Genomic DNA, 21,289 nt, shown 5'->3' with positions numbered 1-21,289 from the left:
TCTGATTGACATCAAAGAGATTTCATTCTACTTGGGGGAAATATCAATGTGAAAGAATGCATACGCTCTATAGGAGTATTGTGCATCAGACTACACACGAACAGATGCAATGCCGAATTCACCGTACATCAATTAAGTGCACATTTACACTTGTTCAAATGCAGTTCTTACCCAAACTGCAGCAAAGTTGACACTTATTTAAGAACCTTAATTGAGTACTCTAATCATATTGAGTTAAAAATTCCAAAACCCGATAACACTACCTGTACTTGCTAAAGAATTTTGTCTTCTGTATTTGTTTTGGATGGCATAGTAGGAAATTATTACAAAACAATTGCTTGTGGATAACAACCACTGACCTCCATTTTCAAAGATCCCCAAACTTGCTTGCATGTTTCCAATTTTGCCTGCATACGGAGCAAAAATGACTTTGCCCATGGTTCATTGCGCCCCTCCAAGCTCAGGTCATATGGTACTGTGAAGCTGCTTTATCACGAGTGACAATTAAGTGATGCCATAACAAACTCATATTGAAACCAAAGCTTAACGGTTTTTTTGCAGATAATTTAAAACTCATAAAAATCACTCTTATGATTCGTTCCACAGCAAGCTCACCAAGAACTACTTTCTATGCAAGGTAACAATTGCTGAAGCAACAAGAAGAAATACCAAGAGTAACTTCTATAACTTTTGCTCACTAGAAAATCTTGTAGCTGTTATTGGATCCCCCGCCTTCAACCCTTATCTTAGTTGCTATTTTATTCCTATTTCAGGGAATCAATGTTACATGAACCTGTTTACATTATTCAGATGTCATTTTATTTCAATGACTTGTTACAAAAACAGAAGCAGAAATGAGCAACTCAAAATTTAGTCAAGGGACGGAGGCCATGTTATCACTCATGAATGCTCACAAGTTGATCAATCAATTGCAGTGTTCAAGGAGGCTATATTTGTCAAAAGTAACACTGTAGTTTACAAGTCTTCAGTTTCTTTAAGGTGACTTGCAGAGGCTGAATGGAGCTAGTAGTTTGGCATCTCTAATTTACACAAAGAATTGAAGAATCAGCAATATTGTCTTTGGAGGCTGGGATTTTGAAGTCAATATAGGCAATAGAAACTCTTGATAAACCACATCAATTTTGGAAAAAAGGCATGCCCGTTTCACATGATGTTCAGCATGATGTAACTCAGAACTAGATGCGTATGGAAAAAAACCTTAAGTGGAGTCACAGAGAAGAAAGCAAAGAAAGAAAGAATGGAAAAAAAAAAAAAAAAACTCAGGTAGCAAGCTAAATGCCTTTAAAATGCGACAACAAACACAAAAATTATAATCAGTAGAAGCAAAGTTTGATCTCAAGATCCTTCTGCCAGGAAGCATCCCAACTTAAATTGCAAACATGGAACCAAATTTGAGTTAGAAGTCAAACCGAAAGCAAGCCAGTTAGTGCGTTCAGGTCGGTAATAGACAGTTGGATCATCTCAGCCCAAAGCTTTTAACAGTTCCATTCAAACCTCAGTGAGTTAAAAAAAAAAATCCTAAATTTAAAGAGTTTGCATTTGGGCTCTGCATGTAATTTTCCCTGTTCTCTTCTACCCAAAAATATATACCCCAAACACATGAACTTAGAATATGCATAGAGAAGTGTACCTCATTAATTCTTCACATTGAGCTCCTCTACTAGGTATCCCACTCCTACAATCACAAATACAAAAATATCAGCATATGGTTAGGCATAACCTCAACCAAGCCCTCCCCTACCCCCACCCCAACAAAAAAAAAAAAAAAAGAACTGGCACTAAGGAAGTAAAAGAATGTTATTTGCACAGAGAAAAAGACATAAAGATTAAATACTTAAACAGACAACATAAACATTAAAAAAGTTTAGGCACAGTTAAAGGTTTATGTCTACATCATCTGTATTGAAAAACAGTTTAAATATAGCAAGATCCAAGAAAGACAACGCTAAAATGAAAAGTAATCATTATTAGACTCCCAGGAAACATGTCAGTAGTAACCACACATCATGGCTACATAAGGCATCTTTTTTTCAAGGTCAGGTTTATTTTTTCGGATGCATAAACACCAAAGAATGATGAGTTTAATTACTCCAACTCAACTCAATCAATTACGATAGCCCAGACCTCATTGCTCAGCTAGGCAAATCATCTTTCTTCATTCCACTAAACCAAGGGCTGTAAGTGCTATTAAAAAAAAAACAAAAAAAAAAAGCAATCATGGGTCAACTACACAATACCTCTTTCTCCATTCCATCTATGTTTTTGTTCATCCAATTACCTCTAATTTTACAATTGATTATTTATTAGAGAAATATTTATTCTACACCTCATGGTTGAGCTGTCAAAATTAAATGATTTCTATCATTTTAAGACATTAACCTCAAAAATGTTAATGTTAACATTTGACTAAAGGGTAATGATTGGATTTTCTGTTATTATTTAACTTATAGAATAAAACTTGGAAACTGTATGCTTTGAACAAGTTTTAACTTTTGTTCATTTCTGTTTCTCTTCTCTTTGTCCCTTCTTCTTCTTCTTCCTCTTCATTTCCCAAAACCACTCACAATAGTATAGGTGCAAGCATGTTGGGCATGAGCTCCTTTTGCCGGTCATTGCCGTATGCCACCAGAGCATATCTTTGCAGTATATACATCAAAGCAATCCAATGTTGCAGTATATCCAATCCTATGCTCACTCTAACAAAAATAATAAAGAAAAAGCAACACTTTGCCACAAACAGTGCTTCCTCCAATATCACCACCATCTCCACCACCAAATAAAAGTAAAATTTCATATTTTTGATGTCAGACTATCCTACACAATATTGAAACACCACAACTTTGACAATCAACCTCAAAATAGCCAAATACATAAAACTCAACTCAAACCAAAAAGATGAAGATCAAGCTAGAACTCAAATAATAATAAAGTAGAAATGAAATTTCTAATCCAAATAGTTGTTACCTGACATGGATTATAAATCTCAAGAAATTTCTTCTGATTAGGCCATTCAAAAAAATTCAAACAATAGCAAGCATTGGCAACTCTTGAACAGAATAACAGAATACCATTTGCAAGTCTGGTTGGAAGGGCAAAGCAGGGGGCAGTAACAAGTTAGTAATGCTTCAATCAGAATAGATGAGATGAGGATGGGACAGTGGTATAAGGACTTTGGCCTCAGATCTAAGTTGAAAAAGGGGAAGGTGTTGTTGCAAATGACGAAAGGGGAAGCAACACTGTAGGAAAATGGAGGAAGTAAAGCTTGTGGTGCTGGGGAAGAGAGGGATAGGTGCGAAGTATGGTTAGAAGGTCTTAGACTGGAGGAGGTCAAGAGAAAGCAGGAGAAAGGGTAAGGGGACAGGGAAAAGAAATACAAAATCAAAAAAATAAAAATAAAAATGAAGGAAGAATAATTAAAATATAGTTGTAGTCATTAATCCTTCTGTTTTCCCCTATTCAATGGTGTTGACCTTTTGCTTTATTTTGTAGTATTTGTTTCAATGGTAGAAAACATATCAAAAGGCACCAAGAGGTGCAACCAGAATTACAAAAGAAAAACTATCTACCAGGAGATCTACATGCTTGGCCGATAAAATCAACAAATCACAAGGAATCTCTTGGTCAATATTCCTGAATCAAAAAGTAAATGCTGTTCCAATGAACTGATTTGCATTGCCTATTCGCCTATGCGGGACTGACAGCTTGTCATTCCTAAACTCCAAAATCAGCAACAAAATGCATAAAGGTGCAGAACACATTACACATCTAATCACTCTTATCTAGCAAGTTCTTAATTCACAATGCAGTACAGTACCATATGCTAAAAGTTTAAAATATCCTGCCAACTCCTTTCCATCACTACAACAGGGAAACATTCAATTATCTCATGGACTCCATTTTCATGATGACCCTGTTCAATGCTCTTATGGTGATTTATCAAAGGGAAAGGAGATGAAAAGTCTCCTTGCCTTAGGTCAAGCTACAGACAAGCCTACAGAGGAGCCATTTAAAAGTATAAAGAATTGGTATTGAGATGTGGAATTTTATCCATTTGAACCATTTGTCTGGAATCCCATCCTATTTTTCAGGTACAAGAGAAACTCTAACATGATCGAAAGCTTTTCCAATGTCCAATTTACATAGATCACCTTCTTGGCTAATAATTCTTCAATAGGTTCATCCTTTGGCTACTAGCAAAGCATCCAGAATTGGCTTACCTTTGAGAAAAAGCATTCCAGTTCCAGGAGAGTATCCCTATAACCGTTGCTTTTCTTTAGTCAAAAGCAAGACCTGCACCTTTCAAGGATAAGGGTATCGTGGGTCTGGACAGTCAATGACAGGGGAAGAGAAGGTATAAAATGCACTTTATATGAAGTTCTGATTGATGAATATGCTTAAAATGTGGCAAGCCATGTTATCCAATTTTTCCTTTATCTTCTACAGCAGTATCTCTACAATATTTAAGATTCATCTTTGCCCAGCAATTCCTGAAATTAGCCTGACTAATAGCTTTCCTGCTTAAATTTATCAACAACCAGAAATGCACATGATCACAAAAACGGCCATGTTATAGTGATTTAGTAGAAGTTTCATTGAGTACATTCATTATTGCATGAATGGTTAAAGCACTAATAATTACAACAAACAAAGAATACGTGTCATTCACATAACATCAGTGTATCCTGCACTACAGTTGTTTGTGACGTCAACAATTTGTGAAGAAGATGAAGTAACTTGTAGTAAAAACCAAACATAATGAAACAAATTAAAAACTGCAAGAAGTTGACTTTCAAGCTATATGTGTCTATACGAACCTGCTAACAAAAATTTGATATAGATTTAGGGACTTGGTGGAGAGGTTACATACAGCGTCCTCAATATGTTCCTTGCAGAACAAGTATACCACTGGATAACCAAGAAGCCATCTGGAGCAAAAGATTTGTAATTAACAACCTTCATGGACCCATGGGCAAAGCAAGGAAAGCAGGAAACAGTAGTAAACTTTCCAAGGATCCCAATTGGTAATCCACAAAGAAATATTCGAAAAAGCCCAGTAACACTTGATATAAAGACAAAAACATTACATATGGGCTCCATAGCTGCCAAGTGGAAAGACTTAAACAAGTGGTTAAAGGCCAATTCTCAAACCATACAAAAGACCATTCTGCCTGGTAACTTAGTAATTGTGAAAACCAGTGTGTAGCTTTTACAAAAAAGTAATTTTCAATATCAGGTTTCCCGCATTAATAGGATGGAGAAGAGATAATCAAGACAAAAAATCTAAATGTTGGGAAGTCAAATAAAAATATGTGATTAAGACCAATAAATTAAGCAATTCATCTACAACTCATAACTTCAAGAACTTTTAGCAACATTTGGTATTGCTGTACTCATGTACCTGAAATAGAGAATAGGTGGCACAGGAAAACTCAAGCTGATGACAAGCAAATTATACATCATACAAAGGAAAAGTGAAAGAACTTGACCCTCCTAAATTCTGGGTCCAACACTTCTCTTGCATTGAGTGCTATACCCAAGTTATTGGGGAAACAGAATTGTCAAACTCCAGATCTGATCACAATCTATATGCATAACACCTACAGATCACATTTTGCTCTTTTGGCTGGCAAGCACATCTGACATCAAACTTAAGGGTCCAAGTGGTCATTCCCTACATGTTACTAGCAGTTTGTGGACATTAGGCAAGACATGAAGATAAAACAGTGTAAGTTTAATCATATGCATGGCAACAAGGATGATACAATTGAAATAAGCCTTTTTGAAGACTAGGAGGTAACTTAATAGATTAAGTAAATAATGAGATATATATCCAGAAATAAAAGCTATGAAAGATGAGGTGAAAGTAGGTTGGTACCCATTAATGGCTGGAATTGTGACCTCAGTTTCCTGAATCCAGCTGCTGAGATCAATTACCCCAGTGGAGTTGGAGGTCCCAGTACCAGTCCTTGTTTCAGTCCCTTCACATTGCAAGAGATCCCTTTTCACTGGATTCGAATGAAAGAGAGAATAAAACTTCTTCTGAATTGATAGAAATTCTGCAGCTGCAGAGCTTTTATAATTTTGTGCCATCATCTGGAATCACAATGCATCAGGAATTTGAGTATGAAACGAACAACAGATTTCAAGGATAATGTTTCAATAGAACAAAACCTTTGGAGGATCCTGTTCAACATCAATGAGAACCACTTCTGTTTCCAAATTTAAACTTGACTTTACAAATTCTGCAAGTGCTCTTGCATGAATAAAATATATCATATCCTCTATAACCATGACTTTCAGAAGCTCAAAAACAGGTGACTCCTGACAAACAAGCAGATAAAGATCAGTTACATATCAAAATTATCTTTAGCACATAAAAAGTCTAACTTAAATCAGAACCATTGAAGAATCCATGAAATAAAAAATCTGATATTTAATAGGTGTCTTTGGAAGTATGTATCATTAAAAAGAAGTTGGAGTAATATTAGGCAAGTAGGCAACCAAGGAAAAAGAAATAAAAGAAAGCTTCATACCAATTTACGTTTGTGGCCTTAAATTAAATGGATTGTTGTCACAAACATTCCTCTGACCTGATGTGGTGCCAATAATGTCCCTCAAAGCTAGTAGTCAACAAAACATGCACAAGGTATTTGCTAAAATGTCTCACATATAAACACAATTACAGCAAAAATTTTCCTTCAAGGCTCTATTCACCAAACTAACACACTAGCACTTACAAGTTTCAAAGAATGTTAAAAAAATCAAGATTCACAACCTTCTTGACATGCCTGAGCTAAGTACAAAGAACCCTTATTAAATAGAACAATTTCCTCAAGCACATGCTCAATCACACATGCATCTCATCTTAGGGCCTCAAATATCAAATATTCCGCCAATAGTGCCAATCACAAGTGTTAGCCTACATATTACAAACATGACACATGGCCTCCAAGTGCCACATTCCAAAATCTAGGCAAATTCCATAAACAACTTGTAACTGTCAATAGTTTGGTCAGATCCTATTGTCAAACCAAGCTATGTAACAGAAACTGGTGCCTATATCATGGCCCATTTCTCGTCATACCACAGGCCCATGTGACAATAGTCCAATTACTTAGCCAATGAATGCACTACTTGTCAAACCACAATGTTACCTCATGGCCCACACTAACCTCATTAATTTCACATACAGCCTGCCCATGTACAGCCTGCTCATTAATTTCCACACAGAATACACTAAACTTGCTTAAAACCATGAATGACCGTCTTCACATGAATGTATATCCCTAAAAAGTTACCAACATTGCCCCAATGCCAAGCACACAGGTCACCTTGTGTCAAAATGGTTGTAAAAGCTTAGGTGACAGGAGGTAGACACTCTGAAAAAGGTTAGAAGCATTGGGCCATCCATGGCTGCCAAATTCTACAACCATGGCTTCCCAAAACCTCCTTGAGCAATATCTCTCCAAGTTTGCAAACTAAATGTACATAAAGCAACACCTCCATGGACCACTGCTTACTAAAACTTGTTGAAATGGGCCAACAATATGCCACGCCCTATGTTACATGGCCTTGGGCGTCGGTGCCTAATGGTGTGTGGTGATGTGTTGGATTCGCATATTTCAAAATTACTGGATCACAGATACGTGTCTAAATTTGAGATATGGGTGCAGGGGCATGTTTCCTATACTCATAGGTGCATAAGATATTCGAAAATAAATCATTCTAAAATTAGTATTAGAAAACACCAAAATTGCAAAGGGATTAAGTTACACATAAATAAATAGTTAAATACAGGGGTTGCCATACAAAATAGATATCATTGTCAAATCCCATCTCTATCCTGGATATTGGTACCTATTATTAGTTTTCTTAGTTAATTCTTTTAGATGATCAGATGGCACGAAGTTCTAAAGTCACCCATAAGTTACTAATAACATGGAATAGCAACTAGGAATAAAATATGCACGTAATTTATTTATATCCAACGATTGCACTAGTAAGTAGTAACAACTAAAGAATCACCAACAGGTTACTTTAGACCAACACTTATTATTTTCCTTCGTTTGCTCCATCCAGCATGTTGAGTCCAACTTTACCCTCAGACTCAACCTTTCATCTTCCTCGATATGAAAAACATACTCTCCATCTTTTTTCTGATTAATCTCTTCATCTTCCTCGCGTTCACCATAGCATCTCATCACCTCTCATCCATTAAACCCACCAAAATTGCCTAGTTGGTGCTGGTTCATTTGTGCAACCAGTTAGCATCACCAGATTCACCAAATGGACAAATAAACTAAAACACCTCAAAACAATTTTAGTTTAGTTTAATAAGAATCCATAATTGGCTTGCCTTAAGCTAACAAAAACAGCCCCTAAATTTCCAGAAGTTCAAACTTTATGAGTGCCAATTATACCAATTGAGTTGTCAGTTCTTACAACCTAATTGCCAAACTAACAATCTAATCACTCTTTGATGCGGTGATATAATGCTATCGATCCTTAAGGAGATGTAACAAGGGAAAGATGAGCCCTTCACAATTATCAAGAGAAACTCAGGTCTGTCAGTAACCAAAATTTAACAGATTGTAGATAATTTTTACTCATTAATTTCCTGTCCATAATCCCCAGTTTATGTGTAAAACAAGTAATAGAAGGCACACATGCTAAGTATCTTATGAAAACGGAATACATGTACCATAAGCATAAAATGAGCCCAAAACTATGCACCCCTTTTGCTTAGAAAATTCCAAATAATTAATTGATGCAGCAATAACCTCTTAAAAATTTCTGAATCACCATGCAGCTCATATATTGATGATTAGAATAGCCAACAGGATTTACTCATAGCTAGACTCAAACTAGTGATCTCATGTCAAACCAATAAATGATGGCTTCAATGACAAGAAGATAGGACACAAACTCGATACATGGAAGAGAAGAAATTATTCAAGGCACGAATAATCAGATAAAGTGAACAGATGAAACTTCAGGCACTGATATTGAGATACAATTAGATAAAGTGAAACAAGTGAAATTAATTCAGACACTAACCTTTTGGCAGCTGTCAAGAAAAGAACAAAGCTGTTCTTGCAATTCAGGCATCTTTCCACCATAATCTACCATTACAACTGGCCTCATCTCCGTGATCAATGCCAAAACATCTAACTCAAAGAAAGTGTTGAAAATTGATGCATTACAAGAGGAAAATGACAAGGAATTTTTACTCGTATAAGGGACTAATAACAAACAGCAGTTCATGTGAACTCTTTTATGCAGAGTCACAATCATATAAACTTGTATAGAACAGCATCGGAAATATGCCAAATTCCTGCCTTAAGAAAAGACGAAAGAAGGACATGCTTACTACATCCTGGAGTACAAATTAGCCATCGGCAATAACAGAACTACCATTTGAGCACCTAAAGCACTTTTCTTGCTATAACATGAAGATACTGAACGCCTTAGTTTGTCACATTACTTTGCTAAATACTGGCAGAATAACAACTACAAATTACACTTAGGCTTTTAGAATAGAAAATGGAAAATGGAATCATATTTTACAGTATTTGGGAGAAATCTCTTTCTAGTGAAGTAAGTAAAAAAGGAGGCTAGAATTGTCGATTGGCAAGAAAGCTTCAATTTTGGGAATTGACATTCGAACTCCTCATTTAGCCTTTTGCACTCCAATTCACTCACTAAAAATATAGCCTCCAAGGAGTGCTAGAGGCTAATTGGAGAGTGCAAATATCACTTCTCTTAATTTTCTGCTATTTATCTTAAAGGGCAGTTGATAATGAATATATGGTAACAACATATATCAATGAATGTCCACAAGAGAGTGCACAATTTTGTACAAACCTACAATAGCCTTAAAAATAAATAGCCCAAAATTATGCCGTCTTTATCATTTAACTAGCCTAGCGTGGCATTTACACCAAATTTCTCAAATTTCTATAGCACACTTGTCCAATGATCTCAAGAAAAAAAACTTGGCTAACAAAGTGAAATTTTATATTTTAAAGAAAAAAATAGAATTTTATTAAAATAGAAATAATCAACGTTAATTTTCAACAAATTTCTTTTGGGAAATTCAAATATTCCTTAGAAGATTAAGGGAAGAAGAAGTTGCTGATAATTCAATTCATCAACGTTACTTTGCAGACAGCACTAAACATGGATACACAGAACTAGCAAATAAAAAGGAGACCCAGAAAGCAAAAGACCTGGTGGGACTTGAGAAAAGTATCATTCAAGTTTCAACCAAGTCTTAAATGATAGATTGAAACAGCTGACAACGACGGTATAGTATCATTAATACCTGTCTCGAGCCGACGCTTTGCAGAAGGACGCAGCTTCCATTTAATTTGGGAAAGAGAAGACTCAAAAACGCTGAGAATTTCCGACAGCTTCGCGACCACCTCCATTCAAAACTCCTATGTGTGTGTGTTTGTTGGTGGGATGGGGTTGGGGGGGGGGGGGACTTGTTTCTTTTGATTTCTGATTCAATTGAATTGAAGAGATTATTTGTAAAACCAAAAGGGAGGTGAATGTGATTGTTCAAATTACAGGGGGGTGTTATGTATATTTGAACAAACTTTGGCATATCTGCAGCCTCATGGGATTTTTTTTCTTCAGGGGGCAGGGGCATTTGGTTCTAGGAAATGTCAACCAAGAATTGGAATGAAATTTATTGTGGGTGTTGGGATAATAGTTAATGGATTCGAAGAATTTTCGAAAGGGATTGTACAAGGATGACAACTCTCAATTCTGGACCAAAATTGGTGGCTTTGTGCATCCTCACGCTTGATTCAAAAGCAAATTAATTAAACATTTTTTTAATTGGGAAGCTATCTTCACTGCAAAGAATTTATTCATCCCGTATTTTACTATCGAAGATAATGCATTGGAAATCATTCAACTTGTACACTTTACAGAGGATGTCGTTTTTGGGATACGATACAGGAACGGTCATCAGAAGGATCGTCCCTGGACGGTCTCCTCACAAGCCTTAATAAGTGGCTGAAAAAGAGCCACGCAACCAAAGACCACAAGAGAAGCAAAAGTGTAGTCGTTCCAATTAGTAAAATCTCAAAAAAAAAAAATTTGAGTTGCCTTATCTTAACGGACTGGATTAAACTAAACGGAACTTTCAAAAGTTTAAATTTTGAAATGAAATTTGGAATTTGATGGTTAGTTTCAAGTTAAAATTGGGAGAGTCATTATTCAACACAATGTTGAAGAAAACAACTTTGTCTTTCTAACCGGAAATTGAAAATTCAACATCATATTTACCTTCAAGGAAACTAATTTCTCTCTCTAGCTGGGGATGAGAAAATTATTGAGAGATAATGTTCTCCCTCTTTGTTGAAGCTGGAGGAGTAACGTGTTATGAGGAATATGTGCTTGATGGACAAGGGCTATTCAAACTGAAGAAGCAAGCTATAGTAGTGTTTCATCATTATAGAGGAGATTTGTTAACGATTAAGGGTAAAGAACACAGATGCAACAGGTATTGACGCCTCACAATTTCGATCATGAAGCAAATATTGGGTAGCAAAATAGAACTGAGTACATACACCACTATCCTGGATGGCGAAGCAAGGTTGAAAAACAATGGTAGAGGTAGACGAAGGTAATTCTACTAACCCTTATCCTTAATTTTGGTTATTCATAGGTCGATTAGTAACTCTTAAAATAACCAAGTCATTAGATTGATAAAGGAGTTTAACTTTCACACAACTGGAGAAAAATGTTAAGTATAGTTAGGAAAACTATGTTATAAAGCAAGAGTTATGTATTATACAATTCTTGTGTTTGTATGATTATACAGAAAGTGAGTTAAAAGTTACAATCTATTGATATGACTGTACATGTATAAATTTTGCTACTTGTAATTGCTTTTAAAGTATGGCATAACTTTTGATAACTTGTAGGATTTTGTCTAGATAAGGTGTGTGATGTACACCTTGTTTATCAGAATGTATGGTATGTTATTCATCAATAACATTATATCAAAAGTTTTTACTAGATGGTTATTTGTTCCAATCACCTATTAAATTGACCATTAGTGCTTATGAGAATTCATTAAATATTTAGTAGATAGATAGTTTACTTCAATAAGTAGCATGTATGTGAGGGCTCATGTTTTTATTGTTAAAATAATTATTTTTATAATTATTTGTCTTAGTATTAGTCAATTATCTTATCGTTACATGAATCATTTTAAATTTCGCTTTATCGCGCGCGAATCGGAGGTTCGCGTATTTTGCGTCGAATCGACTAAGTGGAGATTTAAGAAACTTATACTAGACTACTAAGTGTGAATAATTATAGTGTTAAAGGAATTACATTTAAGGATTAGTGCACAAGTGCAACAAACAAGAGAGAAAAGTGGTAGTGCACCTCATTATTCGCGCACTATTGCGAGTTGACTTTTGCACCATTAACTTGGCTTCCTTAACACACTTCATCCACCAACCATCAACACACAAAACACTCTCTCTTCTCTCTCTTGGAGTCGGCCGAAAACAGCAAAGGAAGAAGAGGAAGAAGCTCCATTTCATCTTGCTTCCATTTTACATCCAAATTTGCACCCAACTTCAAAACTACTTGGAGATTAACTTTAGCTTGGAGGAGAACAACATCTAGTGGAAATTCTTGGAGGTTTTTGTGGCGAAAATTTCTGGTTTCTTCAAGGGTAAAGAGGTAACCATCAACTCTTGCAATCTCTCCATTTTTTTTAAGAATCAAGCTTAGATTTCATGGGTTTGACAACCCTAAGCTTGAAATAGGTAGAGGACTTGAGGAAACCCATTTTATCTTGTTTTAACACTAGGCTAGTGGACTTGATGATGCCTTTAGGTAGCTGCCTTGAGGTGTAACTAGTTGATTGTGGTTGTTTATGTGTTATTTGAGATGAATACAGTTAGAAAGTGAAGGAAAAATCGAAGGAAAGTTGGAAGTGCAAGCTGGCCGAATCTGTCCTATGGTTATCTTGCTTGAATTTCTAATTTTTGTTGGTTGTTTGGCTGTGAAATTGAGTGATATATGTTGTATATTATGTGTACAAAGTGTCGTCCGAAAATCATTTCATTTGGTTGAACAAAACTTGGATTTTCGAAATTGAAAGAAACCTGGAAATGGTAATCTGGGCAGACGAACAGTACCACTTTGCTTGAACATATCTTTTTGTACAAAAGTCAAAATTGAGTGCCATTAGAGGCATTCAAAACTAGACATCCGTAGCTTTCTAACGGTATAAAAATCACCTGCTAGTTCATTTTGAGTCATCAGTAGTGATTCTGCAAAGTCTGCTGCCCTGTTATGAATATCTGTCCGAGAGGAAGTGAGAAACTGCAACTTGTGGCTTGAATTTGAACTACTTGTGAACTGATTTTGGAAATGTTTTCTTCTGATAAAATGAAGTATTTGAACCTAGTTTTCAACGCCACCAACCATTCCCAATTTAAACTTGTATTGAGTGAGATGTAACCTGATTTTCAAAGTGCAATAAAGCTGAAAAACTGGAAAGCTTTTCCTTCTTGTTGGCCGACTGGTCTAGTTTGTTGTGGGATGTTTTATTTCAAAAATTTTGGTTGTCAATCAACCATCAAGTGTTTATTAAAGGTTTCTAGGACCTTGGTTTAAAAAATGGATCGAATTTGGACTGATTTCATTGTGCAAAATATTTGGAAAAGAAATAAAAGCAAGAAAGCAGATTAGCTTTGAAGCATCTTTCAAAATTTAGTAGTTTTGTTAACTGCTTTCCCACATGAATTTTTGTGTGAAATTTGATATAGGGATGGTCCACATATAGAGGTTTAAGTGTACCAAATTTGATGTTATTTTAATACCATTTCGATATCCAAATAACGCCCCAAAGTTGGCTCTTCAAATCTGGAAAATTTCTGATCAGTGTTCAAATTTCAGCCAACTTTAAGTTGCTATATATCGATGCCCAAAACTCTGAATTTAGTTCCATTTGTCGTGTTTGAAACCTTGTTTGAAACTCTTATTGTGTTACAAATTTCAGAGCATGATTCACTTTTCATGAATTATGCCAAATTTCCAATGATGACTACGAAACCAAGACTGGTTCAAACCTGTCCTACTGGAACTGAAACTTTGAGTTGAAAAATGAATGCATTCTATTTAAAATCTTGAAAAAGTGTCCTCTATGAATTTTTAGTACTCTGAACCAAGATTCCAATGGTACAAATTTTTCCATTTTTGGACCTACTGAGTGCAAGTTCTGATTTTTCTAAATTTGACGCGCAAAACTGAAATTTTCCGACTTGTTGGGAAATGGGTTTTGGAAACCTTTCCCTATTCTTTGATATTGATTGATTGTTTTAAAACTCGATTTCATGGAGGAAATTAGTTTCTCTTGTGTTAATAAATCCTCACTTTTGAACCTCTATTTTTGAGTGATTAAGGTTCTCTTTTGAGGCATTGACTAGTCTAATTAAGTGTGTCTTCTTTCTTGGTTAATACATGATTGTGAGTGAAAGTACTTGTTATTTGTTTAGGCGCTCAAGGAGGTCTTCAAGAGAATCTTGAAGTGGATGCCTAATTGCTTGCTCACTCACTTTTGTTTTGACTTGGTGAGTGTCAAGTGTATGAAGTGTTGTTACGTGCTTAATTGTTATCATTGATTGAGTATTTTGAAAGTGTCGACTCGAGTGTGTACTTTATCGCACTCGTTCTCATTTAAGTGAAGTGTATTTGAATTGCTTGAAGTGAATTGTTAAGTGAATTAAGTGAAGTGTTGCAATAGTGAATTATGCATGGGCTTGATCGTGAAGCTTGGTGAGCCATGAGTAAAATTTATAAGCTTGATCTATTGGAGAGATCTCGTTTGGCATACTCGAGTAGTATCGCCTTATATAAAAGAAGTGCGGGCCAGGAGCAGGGGGTGTAACGGTGAACGGGGAAGAGTAAGTGAAGTTCTAGGGACTTAATACCCACCCGGTTGACGGAGTGTCATCACGAGGAAGTATTTGATCGAGCATTGGTGAAATCAGTGGAATATATCTCCTGAGAGCTCCTGTATCCTTATCAAGTGTGTTTTATTGTTAATTGTGAACTACGTGAATGTTATAGCTTTAATTCTCGTTTAAGTGCTATTGTTATTTGAACTACGTGTTTTGCATGTGTTTCTTGGTCTCACGAGCATTCGCTTACCCTATTAGATTTGTTTTCCTTAACAGGAATCGAAATGAAAGGAATTATGGAGAAGCCGACTTGATGCACTTTTGATTAGGATTTTGAATGTATTTGTTTAGACACCTTTTGGAGGTTATATATTTTGGGGAAAATGATGTACTTGGTATCTTGAAATGTATGAATTGAATACTTATTAAGGAAGCGACTCTTCTTTATACCTTCGACTTATATTATTCGGTTATTTATCCTTAAGTTTGAATTGAAATTGTATCGAGTCCTGACGAGAGTTGGGTAGGCATCCCGCCGATACCCTTGGGTTCGCCCTTGAGAGAAGTGGGGGCATCACAATATATATATAAATACTTAGTAAATGTACAATCTGGTTGAAATAATGTACACTGTGTTACTGACCAAGTACGATGCATAGAAATTGTTGAACATGCAGTTATTTGTCCACATGCATCTTGCAATTAGTCATCGCAACTATATGCATAGTGCAGTGGTATGCATACATTTGAAATGGTTATTAGTGTTTTGACCCACTTGTGCATCTTCTTACAGGCTGTAGTGGTTGTGTAATTTTATTTGTACAATTAATACTCATTTGCCTATAAGCACTTTATGTGACGCCCGCACTACTCCTTAAGATGAACCAAAGGGTATCCGCGGGACGCCTGCCCAATTCTCGTCAGGACTCAGTACAATTCCAGTTCAAACTTATTACCAATAATAACTAATAAGACAAGACGAAGTAAGAAAGAGAAGTCGCTTCCATACATAAATATTCAATCTTACACCACAAGTTCAAAATACATCCACTTTCCAAAATATACAACTTCCCAAAAGGATGTCTAGACAAATACATTCCAAAATTCTAGTCAAAAGAGCCATCAAATAGGCTTTTCCATAATTCCTTCCAGTTCAACTCCTGTTAAGGAAAACAAATCTAACGGGATAAGCGAATGCTCGTGAGGCCAAGAAAACATGCAAAACACATAGTTCAGGTAGCAATGGCATTTAAGCAAGAATTAAAGCTGTAACATTCAAGCAATTCACAAATTTTCAATTAAACACATTCAATGAGGATACATGAGCTCTCAGGAGCTAAGTTCCACTTGCTTCGCCAATCCTCAATTGAATACCTTTCCGCGATGACACTTCGTCAACCGGGTCGGCATTTAAATCTGTAGAATTTCACTTAACATCAATTCCATCCACCATACACCGCACGGGCCCAAACATCAATAAAAGGCACTACTACGCAAGTAGGCCAAGCAAGATCTCTCAATAGATCAAGCTTACAGTTATCTCATGGTTCACCAAGCTCCTCAACCAAGCCCTTACTGGCTCGAGTCGCAAGTTCGGCCAATTGAGATTTGGACGTCCCCACAGTTCAATTATAAGTTGAGGAGATTCTGTGACAGCCCCACCTCCCCCTAAGGCGAACCAAAGGGTTCGGCGGACCGCCTGCTCAGCTTTCGCTGGGACTCAGTCGTTCACCACCGTCCTCACTTAAAACCTGAATAAAACCACAAGAATATATACATTGCTATCTCAAAAGGGAGTACAAACATCGAATACACAAAAGTTCTTAATTCTGCATACATCCAACCCGTGCCAAGCACTAGGGCGAGAACTATTACAAAAACAGAGATCTAGCCTAAGCTAGTCTATACAAAGCTCCTGTCTTGGCTCGCCTTCCCCTGATAAGGAAAACAAAACTAAAGGAATGAGCTAAAAGCTCAGTGAGGTTCCGAACACATAATCAAATAATCAATCCAGTTCAAGAAACATTTACAAGGGAAAGTGATAACAACACATTCATTAAAAGGATACGGGCTCACATGGAGCTATTCGTTCGTTCTCCTGTCATTCCCCTTATTCCTCCAATCATTTAAAAATGCATTTTTGTAAATAAAACCCTCGTTTGCATTGACATTCGTTCGTTCATTTCATTCACCCCCTCCTGGACATTGGCCAAGCTCCACCCGACAACAAGGTAATACTCGAGTATACCAAACGTTCACCAAGGGTCACCAAATCGCCCGACCGAGTCCGCTTCTGGCTCGAGTCGACCAGCAACGAAGGGCAAGGGCCCAGTTCAGCCAAACGGCTTACATTCATGCGCAACTAGCATTTAATTATTTAATCATTGAAAATTTCACATTCATTTAGATCGAGTGCGATAAAGTACACACTCGCCTAGAAACTCATTTTAAGCAATCATTGAAAACATTTAACATGTTGTCATTCGTTCATAACAAGCCATATAATCAAGAACAAGCCACATAGTCAATGAAAATATAACAAACAAGGAACACTCACCTATTTAAGCAAGATAACGTCCAAAGTTTCCTTCCGGATACATCCTCAATCACCAAGGTATCCTAATATAATCAAACGAACACATTATGCTTCAACCATCAAAGATGTAAGTAAGTCAAGGAAAAGTCGAATACGTACTAGTACAAAGTATAAATTATGATTTTGGTAGTGAAAAGAGTACATTGAAACCAAAGGACATAAGTAAAATATTTGTAAAACTTAGACTCACTTGTAAAACTTTAAAATCGCTATTTGAGTTGAAGTGGCAAAGAAAACGTAAATACCCTAGATGGTTCACGTGGTATTTGCTCTCAATCCTTACTCAAGTCTCAAGTATATCGACCTAGTTCTCGAGCGTAAATTTGGGCAGCAAGCCCTTTGTATTTACCTATTTTTCAACCATTTATGGATTCATTTTTTCTCAATCAGTCCCAAAGTCATTCACAATGTAAGCTCATTATAATAGCCGTTCATTAGGCTCAGAGTTATATAAGTACAAAATCAAGCTAGGAACATGTGCGGAAATGAAGTTTAAGTTGAAAAACAAAAGACAGATTTGACGTCGCTTAGCATATCGGACACAACTGAAGCTATACTTATCGGATTAGGGTGAAATTTATACCATTTTGAAACTAAGACAAAGACCTACAACTTTGATAAAGACCACTCAGTCCAGTTCGTAGTGTAGCTAGGTCAGAATTTCATATTACAGAACCAGAATCTCACATTCGGGCTAGTTAACCGCACTATACGTAAATGACAATAACTCAGGCTACCGAAGTACGATTGAGGTGTATCTTATGGAATTTCGAAGCCAAGACATATAACTACATTTCTTATGAAGGCCTCCAAAGCTAAATCATGCATTTTCAGAGTCAAAAATTGAAATCTCCACGAAGACAGAAAACTGTCCGCGAAACAGGGCTTATGGGCAGTCAAGGGTATTTCGGTCATTTCACATGCTACAGTACTTAGATCGGCCTGAAATTTTACAGGAAGCTAGATAATTCAATTACCAACAACTTTTATGTTTTGGGAAAGGACTGATTCGGTCTCTAACATGCCCAAATAAATCCGGTCAAAACAGGGCAGATTTAAAACCCTAAACCTGGAATTTCCGCACAAAACTGAAATTTTCCGCAACCAACTACAACTAACATATAAAAGCCTCATTTTACACCATATGAAACCATTATTCATGGCCAGCCACTAATGATCATATAAAATCAGAAAAATCCCCAATAAAATCTGAAATTAAACTAATTCTACCTCAAACCATAAAATCTTCCATAAAATAACATACTTAGCCACTACAACCCACTAATTGACCATTATTAGGAACAAAAGTAAGTTTCCAAGCAAAATACCTTAACCCCTCAAGAAAGGTAGTAGCTTAGTGGTTCCTTCTCCAAAATAACTCCACCAAGACCTTGATACACCCTTAGCATGTCACCTTTGTGGACTAATTCAAGATTTAATCGGTTGGATTTCAAGTTATAAGCAAGAAATGGAAGATGAAAGTTGAAGCTCTCTTTTTTTTTCTTCCTAAGAGGTTCGGCCCTCTCTCTCTATTTTCTCTTAGTTTTTGCTTTGTATTTCTTTTGATTTACTAGCTTAGAAGATATTTAAATCAATGGTCAGAGTATGCTTTTTGTCCACCAATCAAACTTGAGCATAAGAAAAGCCTAGAAGCTCTTAGATTACTAGTACCCTTACTTTGCTAATCCTCACACTATGGCCCCCAACAATTTCTAATCTTTGCAATTAACTTTAGCACCTTGTATAATAATAACACTTAGCACAAAAATCACTTAGTCACCAAACTTATATCGCACTAGCGGGTCCCACGTCTATAACGTACTTCAAATTAATGTACACTAACTCATACTGGAAAAAATGATTTTAAAACCGTACTTGCTTATAAAAATGCATAGAAATTTTAATATTTCCAAGGAAAGTATAAAATGTAGGCAAAGAAATAAAATAATGTTGAGAAAATATGAAATTTTTTTGAGTTCTCACAGATTCACTCCAATGACATGCAAGCAGTTCAGTTACAATTCAGTTACAAGCAGTTCAATTCAGTTGTTCAATCAGTTAAAAGAGAACGAGTGCGATAAAGTACACACTCGACTCAACAGTCATAAACCGTTCAGTCCATAAGAAGCAATTCACATAATTGCAACAAATCATACACTTGACACTCACCAATCAAAATAGGGAGTAAGTGCTCAAACAACTTTTAAGTGTCCGCTTCGAGATCCTCTTGAAGGTCCTCTTGAGCGCCTGAGTAAATAATAATTGACTATCACACACTATTACTTACAAATCCCTTTGCTAACAAGGAAGATTGTACACTTGTACAATACTAAGAAATGTCATGAAAGAGAGCCTTAATTATTCGTAAATCGAGACTCAAAAGTGGGGTTTAATAACACAAAGAAAACTGATTTCCTTCATGAAATCAAGTTTAAAATGTTCAATCAATATCAAAGGATAGGAAAGAGTTTCCAAAAACTCATTTCCCATCGAGTCGGAAAAATTTTAGTTTTGCACGTCAAACTTAGAAAAATCAGAACTTGCACTCAGTAGGTCCAAAATTGGAAAACTTTATATCGTTGGAATCTTGGTTCAAAATAATAAAAGTTCCTAGAAGACACTTTTCCAAGATTCTAAACAGAAGACATTCAAATTTCAGCTCAAAATGGCTGACTTGAGCATACAAGACAGTTTCGATCATGTTTTTGGGCAAACTTTGGAAATTCGGCAAAATTCACAAAAAGTGAACTAGCCTCTGAAATTTGTAACACAATAAGAATTTCAATCAAAGTTTCAAACACAACAAACAAAACTAAATTTGAAGTTTTGAGCGTCAAGATATAGCAGCTCAAATTTGGTAAATTTTCACTACTAAATAGTGAATTTTCCAGATTTGCAAGTAAATTTTGGGGGCATCAAAATGGCCTTAGAATAAAACCAAATTTGGTACAATTCAACTTCCATGGGAGGAATACTCCTCTATCAAATTTCACATAAAAACTCGTACGGGATGGTAGTTAACAAAACTACCAAAGTTCAAGAAATTCCCAAAGCAAATCTGTCTTCTTGTTTTCTTTTCCTTTTTAAACATTTTGCATCATGAAACCAGTCCCATTTTGGTTCATTTGTGAACCCAAGGTCCAAGAAACATTTCATAAGCAATCGATAGTTGGTTGACATCTATTTCAAAATAAAACATCTCACAAACAACTAAACCAGTCGTCTAGCAAAAAGAAGGGTTTTCCAGTTCAGTCGCAGTATGGAAATTAGACCATATTTCACTCAATACAACTTGAAATTGAGAATGGTTGGTGGCGTTGGAAACTATAATCATAAGGCTACATTTCATCAGAACAAAATTTTTAAAATCAATTCATAAGTGAGAGAAAATAGAGCCACAAAATGCAGCATCTATCTTTCTCTCGGATAGGCCATCAGAACAGGACAGTAACTTTGCAAACTCACTATGGTTCACTCATTTAGAACTAGAAAGTGTATTTTATACTGTTGTAAAGATACAAGTGTCTAGTTTCAAATGCCGCAAACGGCACTCGATTTCAACGTCTGTACAAAGAGATATGTTGGATCAAAGAGACACTGTTCAAGCTGCCAGAACACATTTTTCAGGTTTTTTCACATTTCGAAATTTCAAATTTTACTCAACCAATTCAAATGATTTTTGGTAGAAATTTCTACACACCACATACAACATATATACATCAGTTTCACAGTC

General features: G+C 36.1%; 1 protein-coding gene across 4 annotated transcripts; it reads right to left on the bottom strand.

The window, feature by feature from the left end:
* Positions 1 to 105: 105 nt before the first annotated feature.
* LOC113737152 (uncharacterized) lies at positions 106 to 10,811 on the bottom strand. Of its 4 annotated transcripts, none has more exons than XR_011842068.1 (8): positions 10,346 to 10,519; positions 9,079 to 9,188; positions 6,193 to 6,342; positions 5,897 to 6,114; positions 4,836 to 4,946; positions 4,239 to 4,317; positions 1,652 to 1,696; positions 106 to 483 (listed from the first exon to the last, which is right to left on the bottom strand). XR_011842068.1 is itself a non-coding variant. In XM_072083356.1 (7 exons), the coding sequence occupies exons 1-7, from the start codon at positions 10,449 to 10,451 to the stop codon at positions 324 to 326; spliced, it is 900 nt and encodes a 299-aa protein (XP_071939457.1). In that variant the 5' UTR covers positions 10,452 to 10,811; the 3' UTR covers positions 106 to 323. The 4 variants fall into 4 exon arrangements, 2 of the variants coding, with proteins under 2 accessions (XP_071939457.1, XP_071939458.1); XR_011842069.1 differs by having other exon boundaries at positions 402 to 483; positions 4,239 to 4,311; positions 10,346 to 10,518; XM_072083356.1 differs by lacking the exon at positions 4,239 to 4,317 and having other exon boundaries at positions 10,346 to 10,811.
* Between the last annotated feature and the right edge of the window lie 10,478 nt (positions 10,812 to 21,289).

The sequence above is a fragment of the Coffea arabica genome, chromosome 3e (genome assembly GCF_036785885.1).
Source record: "Coffea arabica cultivar ET-39 chromosome 3e, Coffea Arabica ET-39 HiFi, whole genome shotgun sequence".
NCBI lineage: Eukaryota > Viridiplantae > Streptophyta > Magnoliopsida > Gentianales > Rubiaceae > Coffea > Coffea arabica.
The sequence above is the reverse complement of the archived record's forward strand: the minus strand, read 5'-3'. Positions and strand labels throughout refer to the sequence as shown.